General features: G+C 37.8%; 1 protein-coding gene across 7 annotated transcripts in view; it reads right to left on the reverse strand.

The window, feature by feature from the left end:
• ATP13A3 (ATPase 13A3) overlaps positions 1 to 12,392 on the reverse strand; it is a 54,483-nt gene that overhangs the window by 4,399 nt on the left and 37,692 nt on the right. For 6 of the 7 annotated variants that reach the window (XM_042878050.1, XM_042878051.1, XM_042878049.1 and 3 more), the window contains 12 exons: positions 11,581 to 11,759; positions 10,974 to 11,096; positions 10,816 to 10,895; positions 9,976 to 10,018; positions 9,773 to 9,882; positions 8,838 to 8,934; positions 8,254 to 8,326; positions 7,182 to 7,359; positions 6,350 to 6,537; positions 5,212 to 5,300; positions 4,402 to 4,482; positions 1,338 to 1,427 (listed from right to left, as the gene is read on the reverse strand). In XM_042878050.1, coding sequence (XP_042733984.1) covers positions 1,338 to 1,427; positions 4,402 to 4,482; positions 5,212 to 5,300; positions 6,350 to 6,537; positions 7,182 to 7,359; positions 8,254 to 8,326; positions 8,838 to 8,934; positions 9,773 to 9,882; positions 9,976 to 10,018; positions 10,816 to 10,895; positions 10,974 to 11,096; positions 11,581 to 11,759 — 1,331 coding nt within the window. The remainder of the gene's footprint in view (positions 1 to 1,337; positions 1,428 to 4,401; positions 4,483 to 5,211; positions 5,301 to 6,349; positions 6,538 to 7,181; positions 7,360 to 8,253; positions 8,327 to 8,837; positions 8,935 to 9,772; positions 9,883 to 9,975; positions 10,019 to 10,815; positions 10,896 to 10,973; positions 11,097 to 11,580; positions 11,760 to 12,392) is intronic. The other variant, XM_042878045.1, reaches the window with a different exon arrangement.

The following is a 12,392-nucleotide window of genomic DNA, read 5'->3' on the forward strand; positions in this document are numbered from 1 at the left end:
TACAGCAGCAATGATATGTTAAGCACGTTAAGAAAAAACAATTGTTCTACATTATAGTAACATTTAAGGTCCACAGCAGCTTTCATGCATATCTTATAACAGTTTTAATAAACAGGGGTATAACAATAACTATTTAATGATGCCACCATTGAAGAATAAGAGTCTGTAAAATTTAGTAAAATTACTAAAGATTCCCCAGACACTTTTTGACAATTACTTGTTTAACTGAAGACATCCAGCCAGCCACAAGAGGCAGAATTTAACTTGCTGATACTGGGAGACCTAACAGTGCATTCAACAGTGGGAAAAAAGTCCTACAGACAGGTAAAACAGCTGCAGAAACAGACAAAATTACTGAACTTAAGTTTTCTGTCCTGTTTTTCACCTTCTAGTTCTAAACATACATAACTTAAGTAGCTGGAGAAAAGAAATTCTACATTCTCAAGGCTCAATTCCTCTCACTTCTCAGTATCTAGAGTCTGTATGGATTACTTTTCTATGGAGATATATTCTAGATGGTTTTCTTCATGCTCTCAATGACTATAAATTGGTGAACTGAATCTGAGTCTTAAGGCACAACCTCCATTCTTCAGTGAGCACACAGCAATTTGTTCTTGAAGAGCCCCGGAAGGGCAAATGCACTCCTGAAGTGAATTCTTTAAATAAAATTTAATGCTGAAAATAAACCACTAGTTCTTAGCAAGTACAACCAGCTAAAAGCAGGAAGTCAGAGGCTTAACACAGAAAAAGCTAGTTTCTACAGGATTCACACACATTTCCTTTGTGTATTAATGACAACGGGGCAGACTTGACTAAAACTCACAGTCAACTGAAAAGCAGCTTTTTTTCCCCTCAAGCCTACTAAACCACCTGTAGTAGGGATAATGGACTTCTATCTATCTACTATTTTTTCTTCAATTTTTGCAAGCTATCAATTACTGTTCTAAAATCATTAAAAACAAACTAATAAAGAGCTGGATTATGCTCAGAGTCAGCAGCGCTGCTTCCAAGCAAATCAAGACACTCCCAGACCTATCATGCTTATCTATGACAATGCCAATGAAATTTCCTAATAAGCAAACTGAAGATAAAATGGGAATAGGCTTAAAAGCAACTCTCTGGGTTTGCTACTCAGCTCTTGCACAAAGAGCTGAGTTCTGTGTCAACAAGGAGAGAAATGCAAAACCAGAAGCCTTTCCTTCTAAAACTCAGGTTAGAGAAATCTAAACAGTCTTAAGCTTAAGATAAGGCAACAGACACTTATAGATCATAAAAAAGACAAAACTGAGTTAATCTGCATGCACTCAAATGAAGACAGCAAAATACTAGTCTCCAACCTGAGGCGGCTGGGGTATGGTGAGGCGATAGTCTCCTTGTTTGTCTCGATTGAACACAACCTTCCAAAGGATCATATCAAGGAGGACATTCTGTGAGACATTGCAGTGAGTAGGAAGAGTTAAGAAACTAATGATCACTGATTATTAGTGTGCACATTACAAATAAAACCTGAAATACTGTGTTAGACATCATTCGGTGCCAAGCAAAACGGAGAGCTTATGTTATCTGTCAGTACTTAAGTGATAAACATTTTCATTTCTGTGCTCAGAGGAAATTTAAGAATATGAACACATACTTTAAATCATCAATAAGTAGTAATGACCAAAACGGCATGCACTGATACAAACAAAAACACACGTTCTTTATGTGTTTCAACACCAAAAAAACCCAAAACACACCCTGTGAAGCACCGCAGACTTTACTGCTTGAAGCCATTTTGTTTCAAACCACCTTAAACACTGGAACATCTCAGCACTGTAACAGGCTGCCCAGGTGGTTGGGGATTCTCCTTCACTGCAGATATTCAAGACCCACCTGACACCTATCTGTGCAGCCTGCTCAGGGGCCTGCTTTGCAGGGGGGTTGGACTAGATCTCTAGAGATCCCTTCCAGCCCCTACAATTCTGTGATTCTGTAAACATCGCAGCATACTTCATGCTGTAGCTATGCTTTGTCTGTCTGCTTTAAACACCAGTGGCATGCACAGAAAAGCTTCCAGAGGGTGCCAAATCTGAGCCACCAGCAGGAGCTGTTTCAGATTTTGGAACAGAGGGCAGAAACTGAGCACTCTATTCTGTACATCTAATTATTTCCATCTGACCAATCTCAGCTATGAAGGTGTGAACCATGGCATTCAAGGCCTTCAGTCTATGACTCTCTGATCTCTAAATAGAATCTGTGTTTAACAGTTGCCTAAATTCTGCCATTGAAAAAAGGGAGCTGACTAATTGGACTTTTGTAACGGATTTTAATGCCTGGTACAAAGAATGTGCCACACTCTGCACATCTAGTCTGGCATCCACATGGAAGGAGCCGAAGTTTCACAAAGCGTTTCAGAAAACAGGTTTGGTACAAACACATTTGGAAATCATTCCTGCTTTGGAAACAACTAAACTACACAGGATCAGAGAGAAGAGCATCAAATAGGAAGCGTGATAAGAGAAGAAAGATCCAGTCTTTCCCTGTACCTCATCATGATGAAGCATTTACAGGGCAGTTACCAAGGAATTAGTCTTAGCAGAACAAAGAACAAGTGTCTAAAGAAACTATTCAGCCAACAGTGAAAATGGAATAAATAGGCTTAGAAAGTCAGATGCAACACTTCCAAATAATGTCAAGAAAACTAAATTGCATGATTCTACTCCACCACTACAGCACGTAGTAACAGCAAGAAAAATAGAAAAATCCATTTTAAAGGAATGTGACACATCATCTTAAGAAGTTGTTCTGCTAACAACAGTAACTAGAAAAGATACCAACTAAAACTTGCAGAGGAAGAAGAGGAGATGGGTTTCGCAATACTTGGGGAAAGCAAATGCTTTACAGGAAATACATTGCTTAGGTCATGCTTACTAGAAGCTCAGAGGTTTACAGACTGATGTGGCAACTGACAAAGCCCAGGAGAAGAGCCTTATGAACGTTTTTCCTCAAGAGACACACACTACGTGGAGGAACACACTGTGAAAAATCAGTCTTTCTACCTGAACTTTTGTGAAACATCTACAGACCTACAGAAGTTGGAAAGATCTTCTGCAGAACAAAGCTTTCTTCAGCTGCAAGGTAAGTAAGGTAATTTATTTCCTTCCATTAACTTTATCATCGGGCTGAAAACTAACTACAAGTTATTTCTATCTATTGACACAAAGCTCAGGTTATTACCACCTATGTGAAAACAATGAAATCTATATTCCAGTAGGAGGGAATATAATAATATACCTTGCAATTTATATTTGGAACAACATTCTGAACTCAAAGACTTGATAAAGTATCCCAAGAACTTTAGTTGATGTTACTTTCAATGTTGTGAATAGAAGGGAAAACTTAGTTAACCAGAAAGAAAATTAATTCCAGAAAGAATAAATAAGAAAGAATATTATTAAGAAAATTAAAATTAATAATTAGTCATCTTCAAAGGCCAAAGCAGTATGATCCCAGCAAACATTATTCTAGTTACCTTGATAGCAATCCCTCACACAGTAATGGAAAAACTGACTAGAAGCTGCAGAAAATGCTTTACAGTAAAAATGGATAATTGCAGTGGGTAAGATAGTGTTTAAAGGTTTTTTCATCTTGCAGAAGAAAAATAATGACTACTGGCTGCAACCAAAAACCAAATGTGTTCAGGTTGGAAATAATGCGTCATTGCAACAGGAAGAACTAACCACAGGAGTAAATGACTGGCTAAGAATTCAGGCTATCCAGCAGATGTGCCTCTGTTAACACAGATTCTTAGAAACAACAGAAGGGTACCTGGATGAAAGACAGGCAGATTTTCTGATCACGTTAACTACAGAATCAGAGCAGAGGAGGTAAAAAACATCCAGAACTACTGATGCTGGACAAGCTCGGGACTGAAAAGAGCAGATATGCTCAAACATCTCTACTTTTGCACTTGGATCAGATTATGCAGTTAAACAGATAGACCTGCATTATTCTGAGCAGTAAGATGCATGTATGATGCAACTGAATGAAGATGGGCTTCCTGAAGGATTTTATACAGCAGTGATATGTTATTCTGAGATCCTTTAACAACGCAAATAAATATGGAGCATTCTGTCCTATGAAATAGTTGAAATAATTTTTTCAACTTTTCACTTTCCCTTCCTCACTACTTTTCTTTTCTTTTTTTTTTTTTTTGAATCAGAGGGGTTTTAAAGTTATGCTTTTCACACAGAGAACATTTGACACATTAAGTCCAGCCTGGAAGGACATTTTTAGAAAAGCAAATTTAAAAATCATTGCTCCACTTCCACTGGCATGCTGTGGAACCTAAACAAACCTAAACCAAACCTACAGCTTAGGAGAAACACTCAACAGTAAGTATTTTCCATGTGAGTTTCTTACCTCCATCAGCACGGATACAATTGCATTGACAATAACAATGATGAGAATTCTCAGGCGCCACTCATATGGCACACACACGAGCTGTGAGAAGAATTTGCAAGACATTAAAATCACATACATGAAGTAGTGAAAACGTGAACTCAAAACTGGCTCCAAGTTATAAATTCATACATACATGTAAACAAATACACAAGTGCATAGGCACATAAAGTTGGATGTAATTAATACTAATACTTATTGCAAAATCCTGCTTCTCATGCTTGTTATCTCTCTGAGAACATTTTAAGGTCTTTCATCACTCATCCGGTTGAACATTCGACATATAGTTTTAACAAGAAAGGAGGACACTAATTGAAGCTTTTCACTTGTGCCTCTATACACGGGTTTTCAAGGAAACAAGTGAGCTGGGGGTCGGCCTCTTCTCTCGTGTCATTAGTGATAGGACCAGGGGGAATGGCTTCAAGCTACGGCAGGGGAGATTCAGGCTGGACATGAGGAAGTATTACTTTTCAGAAAGGGTGGTCAGGCACTGGAATGGATGCCCAGGGAGGTGGTGGAATCACCGACCCTGGGGGTGTTCAAGGAAAGACTGGATGTTGTGTTGAGGGACATGGTTTAGTAGGAGCTATTGGGAATAGGTGAACGGTTGGACTGGGTGATCTTTTAGGTCTTTTCCAACCTTGGTGATTCTATGATTCTATGAAACAACCTCCCCTGTCCACGATCGTAAGTTAAAACTCTGAAGGGTCACATTTCCCCAAGAGGCAGCCAGCTGTCCCAGGAAGTACAGACACATCTGCTGAATCTTACCTCAAAAGACATGTCAATAAGTTCAGAGGGATGCAACATGATGAAAAATAAGAAGACATAGAGAACTACCACAGAAGTAACAAACAGAACTGTAAAAGAAAAAAAAAAAAAAAAAGAATTTTACGTACTTTAATCAAACCATCCCTCAATCAGAGTTTTAGAGAGGTCTTGTGTATATCACAGGTTTATTAATCTCTGGAAATATTATTGACCTATAATCTTCTCCCAGGTATATTTTTGCAATACAAGCTGTGCTACATGCTCTTTATGAGTCATAAAGAGATAGAGCAAGAAGACTGAAGTATTTACTTGCTGGACTTGGTTGATTTAGAAACCTTAAGTCCACCAAGCCAGAATGATTTAAAAGGAAATACACAGCAACCTGTCAACTAAGCAACATTACTTTATCTCCTCCTTATTTGTGGAATATACATATATAGGTGTACAGACTTACAGAGCCTTATATCTGTGTCTATACTTATCAACTCGGAGCCAAAAGCAAATAAAAACTCTTGTTACTAGATCACAAATAAGCACCCAACTTTCTACTGAGCATTTTTTCAGTTTTCTACTACCGAGCTTAGAACAGTGATGAGTTCAAATTTCTGCAGACTAACCAAGTAATAATCTACTACAATGCACCAGGTACGTCTTCGAAAATAATTTAACAGTACCAAATAAATGCAGCAAACATACATGCCAACAAATTTAAGATTAGGTTAGTGCAAAAAGCAAGGAGTTCAGTCATAACAACCCACCAGAAATGCCACGAGTCAATGAGAAAACTTCACCCAGTGCCATAGCTGACTGAAGTAAACTGGATTTTTCAATCAAGTCCTCTTTTGAAGTTTATTTTACATAATTTACTTTGAAGACATAGATATTCTAGTCTTACAGAAACAAAATAATTATTAACACAAATTTCTCCATACACAGCTGATACTTCCCTGTTTCTGTCTATGATTATCAGAGGATGATTGTACTATGTTCTCCTAGTTACTGCTGCTGAACTGGATGTAGAATTGGAAGCAAGCCATGGATGAGTACGTGCAAAGAAAGTGACATGGATTTTTTTTCTTGACTACGTATAATGCGATACCTTAAAATATGTAACTGTATATAGTAAGAAAGGACTTACAATTTTTGTAGCATGGTTGTCTAAAGGGCTTTCCTTTTGAAAAGACAATTGCAACTATGAGGTACTGAAAGCTGGATATAAAAAACAAAGTTGTGTTTTCATAATTTTTAATGTTATGTTCATCATCAAGAGTCTCGTTCCCACCGTGTGCAGAGCTGATGTTTGTGGCATCCAATAAATTACATGCACTGCAACATAAACATTTAAGACTGAGTTAAGAAGAAAAGCCAAAGAAGGCTGAATCCTACTTGTTAGCAGGAATAATGAAAGAAATCACTACAGTAGGTTAAAAAAGCATATCCTGAAAACCTACTATAGATAGTAAGAATTAGCTCAAGCCTGACGCAGGGAAACAGCAATTGTGAATTCTGTGCTTCAATTTCTTTTGTGCTTTCAGCAAGTAAAATCCCTTCATGAACTGCTTAGGGACTGTCACCTTATACAAACTTGGGAGACAGGTAAGAAAATACAGCAAAGCAACAAAATATGAAATTGCTTTCATTTTCAGAAATATAATTTACTTGAACTCAGACAGGAAAACAAAATTTTATAAGTATAAATGAGTCAAAATAGGCCTCAACCATGAACTTCTAATTTTGATCTCAGACGTCCCGTACCTGAAGAATCTTCAGACCCTGCAGTCTGGCTCAAATCTGCATTTCAGTCATTGGACAGCATCTATATATTAGGTACATGCTTTTAGGTACATTAGGTACTAATGGCCAGCAATAGAAAAGCTACAGTTACAAAATGGTGGATAAAAGCAACAGCATTACCAGCGATTCCTTTTTGATTGATACCAAATCCTTTAAAATATCACTGAAACACTTACTCAGATTCTGGTGTCCAACGTTCAAACCAGGGCTGCTGCTTGACCCAAAGAAACCCAACAGTTTGGAAAACGAGGCAGATGATGATCTGAGACAAAACGGAGCACAGCAGTGGACCTGAGATAAGGCCTGATGGAGGCCTTTGCGCAACTAGCTCCTTCCAAGCAGGGTTCAGGCTCACTGCAAAAGGGAAAAAAATATACACCATCTATTGCATCATTATGATTTTCAAGAGTTATCCTGTTCATACTCTGTGGAACTGAAATGGCTTCCTCATGACATCTCACACTTTACACTTGGAAAATTCACCTCCATAGTCCCAAACTGCAAACGTGAAACCACCCAACCAAGATTGTACCGCCCTACATGAATACCACAGTGCCATTTGTAAGCTGGTTACCCCTTGCAGCACTGGGCAGCTGGGGGCAACACAGAAACCATGTGACAAGTAACCGGCAGTGTGCCCAGACTAATTCCAGATAGGGCAACTGTAAGGTTCTACAGCACATTTCCCATTTATCTGGTGCAAGCACTTGTTAACTAGCTTCCTCAGTTGTAGTCCTCCATCACTTCAAAGAAGCAGCTTCACTGAGCTTGAAAAATAGAATTCTAGTGTTAACCAGTAAACTGAGTGCTAGGATCACAGGTGAAATTAAGTACTTCATTAGATGATAGTTTGATAGATAGCCACTTTCTGGACAGAAGTTCAACTAATAAGACAAGAAGTCAAAACATTTGAGAAAGATCATGCTGGAACAAATACTGTTTTGATTCCAACAACACTTTCCTTACATCACTCCAGATTTCTGACTTCCTGTATTGTGAAGAACTGCCTTTCTAAGCTTATGCCCATGACCTGCTTCTTGCACAAGGACATATCACAAACTACAGGTGAATCTGATTCAGTACAACGGTTATTGTTATTTTTCCAATACAAATACTGCAATAGTTGTAGCATCTTAACTTTGCACATCACAGTGCTTATTCCAATGAGCAGTAAGTGGTTAAAGAAAATCTGACAACGCAAAAACTGCTTCACAGAAGCCACCAACAGCAGTTCAGCATAATACTTACTAGTGAATACAACCACCAAAATGATTGCCAAATCAATGAAGAGAAACTGGTGGTCTCCCAAATTGCTCAGGATCTAGAGAGAAATCAGAACTGAAACATCAGTAACTGCTTCAACACCAAGAAGCATCTTACAGTGAAACCCACCCTATAACAAGTCAGTCTCTTTCCAACCTGGCTTCCTTTACCTGCAGATCTTGAGTACAATTCACAGATCAATTCCCAAAGTATGAATATATGAAAATTCCAGTTTCAAGAAGCCTAAGGTGACATTTTTTTGTAATTTAAAGCTGATCATTTTAAAATAATATATTTTTATTCTTTAATGCATTTTTAGTCAACTTATCTGGACTTCCAACTGTAGATATCTTCTTCTCACAGACATTAACTACAGCCTTTTTAAAATACACACAGCATGTTTTTCAAACAGCATTAAAATCAAGTACTGTGACTAACAGCACTTTCAGTCTAAAGAAAGATTTCTGAATGTGCTTGTTGTGTATTCAAAGAGACTTGCAACAGTTTATAAGTATGAGCTTTCAAATCTGAATTACATTGACATTGCTTAATCACAGCTACGTACTTACAGAATACAGCAGAGTAACGCTGATGTACTGGATAATGCTGTACAATGCCATGAATTTGAATACACAGAAGGAAGTTATTAAAGCAGCACGGCCTTCCCTGTCAAAACAAATGCAGTCACGTGACTAGAAAGCTTTATAAGCAAGCAGAAACTTCAGTTTAATTAACTGCAATTAACTACATCAGCAAGCCTTTCGAGAAACACTAGTGTGAAGACAGAGTGCTCAGACACGTGGAGAGAAAAGGAGGGTCAGAATGGTACACTTTCAGGTGCAGAGCTGTGAGGATGCCCTCTGAACTGAGCCACCACCACACTGCAGTGTTCTTTGATTTCATGTGGTTTTCCAACAAAGTTTTTAAAATGAAAGTCTGCTGGCAAATGCTTCTATATAGCACAAGTTTATTATGTGGATTGAGTGAAAACGCATTCACAACTGCTAGCCACAGACATGCTTCTGCATATGCATGACTTTGTCAGTTCCATGCAGATTAAAATAGATTTTTCTCTGGCTGACCACTATCCAAAACTACTAACTGGATTCCAATTCTAGAATCAAAAATTGGTCAAACCTCACAGAGGAAACCTATTTTCTACTTAATATGATACTGAGAAGCAAGGCTATCTCAACAATTTTACCACTTGCAATCATACACGCACTTTATGGAAACTCCAGTAGTAACAAAGACATCAAAAGTACATACACATCAGACTGTACAACCCTCTCTTAAAGTGAACTTTACACAGACAGGACTTAAAACAAAATTAATCATGCTATTGTAATTCCCTATTCAAATCACTTTCAGTAAAGAAATAACTACGAAAAATGTATGGCTGGTCCTTTAATTCAGCTGGGCCTACTATAACCTCAAACATATTATTAACACAGAATATACAGAATGAGTGACATGGATACATTTACGTTCATGGTGGCATTACCTGATCAGCTTTGGCACGCAGGAAATACTAGGTGTCCTGGAAGTGAATGGTGATGCCACAGAAGCCTCAAGTTCAGACAAAGATATACCACCATGTGCCCTCTTTAGTGCCTGCCAATTCATATCGAAATAGAGAACATTTTAAAGCATGCTTTCAGCTAAAAAACTTGAGCAGTTCCATATGCAAAATAAAAATGTACTTACGCCACAGTCATTTGCACCATCTCCACACATGCCCACGTAGTAACTACAGAAAACAAATACATGTTAGGGTTCTGGACTGCTCCCCAGTCACGGTCCATTTAACTGATTTCATTAAGTGCTTTTATATTATTTGATATATTCCATGTTTGTACAACCATAAGTGACCCGAGATGCTAAAAGCACTTACTATTTACATTATACACATAAGGACACAGATAAAAGTAATGTGACTTATCCAGTTCAATCAAATCAATAGTAGTTATCACCTATCATCCCAAGAAAGTCTAAAGCATCTTTATCTTAGTAAGTTGATACTTCTCTACTATTTTATATACAGAAACAACATTTTCATAAAGATAACCCTAAAAGTGTCTATGAAAAAACCACCAAACTTCTGAAAAACCACAAAGGTAAGAAACAGTTACGTGAGCAACAGTCTCAAAGTTAACAGTTTGAGCCTTGACACTGACTAACAACACACTGACAGTAAGTGAACACAAGGCATCACACTAGCACTTCTTCAATACCTACATGTCACTCAATAGATTCGCTCACTAAGCCAAGAAATCAGATTTATAGATATGCTACTCGGTTTAGTTACTCATCACTTACAATTTCATGAAGCTTGTACAACATACATATTCACAACTACCCAGCAGATGGCTGTACTCTCATCTCATTCAGCCCAGCTAATGGGCTTATTCACCAACCCTAGGAAGTTATCTCAGCCCAATCTTTTTCATTTGGTGTAACAGCTATCAGCACACATCAGCTTTTTTCTCACCGCACAAAACATCCTGTCAAGCTGCCACTCCTTTCTATACTGAAAGAAATACTTACTCTACATTTTGTAAAGCTTCCACCAACTGAGTTTTCTGATCAGGAGCCATGCGAGCAAACACAGTGCCATGTAATACGAGCTGAAAGAGAGAAATTTCTTAGTGTTCAGAAGACCAAGCCTGTTCTTCATTAAAAGTACCCAAATTCAAAATGCTCACCTTGGGTACCAGGTCCTGAAAATGCTCCAAAATAACTGCAAATGACTTTCCATTCATTGCAAAATGGTATTTGGTCATCTGAAGATCCTCAAGACTTTCATGGACCAATTTAACTGGAATATCCTATCAAAAGGAGTTTAATGTTCTAGCTGTAGTGCATTTTTCTAGCATGTAGTGCATATTCACAGTATAATAATAACAATAATCTTGAGGATTATTCTCTCTAGTGAAGGCTTCTATGAGCTTCCCTTGAAAAAAAATCTCATTCTATTACAGCATTTATTTAATAGCAAGAACATATGGCTTAATGTTCCCACAACATGTAGCTAAAGCAGACAAATTGAAAACTAGAAAAAACCCCACATCTGCACAGCTAAAAGCCAAATCTTGCAGAGAAGTTAGAAACAAATTAAAAACTAGCTCCCCATGTTGTTTTACTACTTTTCAATATTTTAAGGTCTGCAAGTTAAACAGTACAGCAATTTAGAGTTGCCACTTAATGGCAGACTTCCTATTTAACAGAATAATAAAAAGTTGGGGGACAAAGAGAAACTGAGCAGCAAAACCAAGTGTTTATACACTAAGGGCACAACGACAATCAAATTACCTCTGAGTTTATGGCTGGTGATGAACTAGTGCATCTTGCAAGGGTATCTGCATAATGCCAGTTGATTCTGGCAGCCTGCCCATCCTTTGGAGGTAGTGCTTCAGCAATAATGACCTTATCCTGAGGTAGAATCATTCCACAATCTCTGGCCACAGAGATAGCAGTTAACATGTTATCTCCTATGAAAGAATTGCATTTTGAAAGGTTTGAGTTAAAGGATCAATACATCCATATTCAACATAAAAGAAAAAGCTAACAAAGCCAGTTTTAAAGCAGGAGGAAGGCTGTTTAATACACCACTGACATCCTTAGAGCCAAACAAGTCACAGGCAGATGTCATATCATATCCTTTACGTTCCTCCACTCACTAGCATCACTCCCAGCTAAAAATGGTACATACAAGACAAACTCAGAGTTCTACTGCCATCCAATTACAACTCTATATTTGTCTGTCCTGTATATTATAAGTTGTAATATTTGTGACTTAAAAAAGACCAATGTTACACAGAAAACAGCACAGACAAACCCAAAGCCACAAGCAGGTTAAGAAGCCATTCTTCCAAAACAAACAAACAAATAACTAACTTTAAAAATGAAGTAATGTACTATATACATTAAATTGGAATGGCAGGGATGGACTCTCAGGAGGTCACACATTAAGAACTCCTGCTAAAACCTAGTTATGAGATTAGACGTGAACTTATGCCTAGTCCAAAGATGTTCAAGGTTTTTCATCCTTCAATTCAATAAGAAGTAACATGTTAATATGTTAGTTCTACAAAGTAGAATTAACCCCTTAATGATTTCAGACC

Source organism: Lagopus leucura, unplaced genomic scaffold (assembly GCF_019238085.1).
Source record: "Lagopus leucura isolate 7727_CA_CO unplaced genomic scaffold, USGS_WTPT01 Super-Scaffold_100021, whole genome shotgun sequence".
Taxonomy (NCBI): domain Eukaryota; kingdom Metazoa; phylum Chordata; class Aves; order Galliformes; family Phasianidae; genus Lagopus; species Lagopus leucura.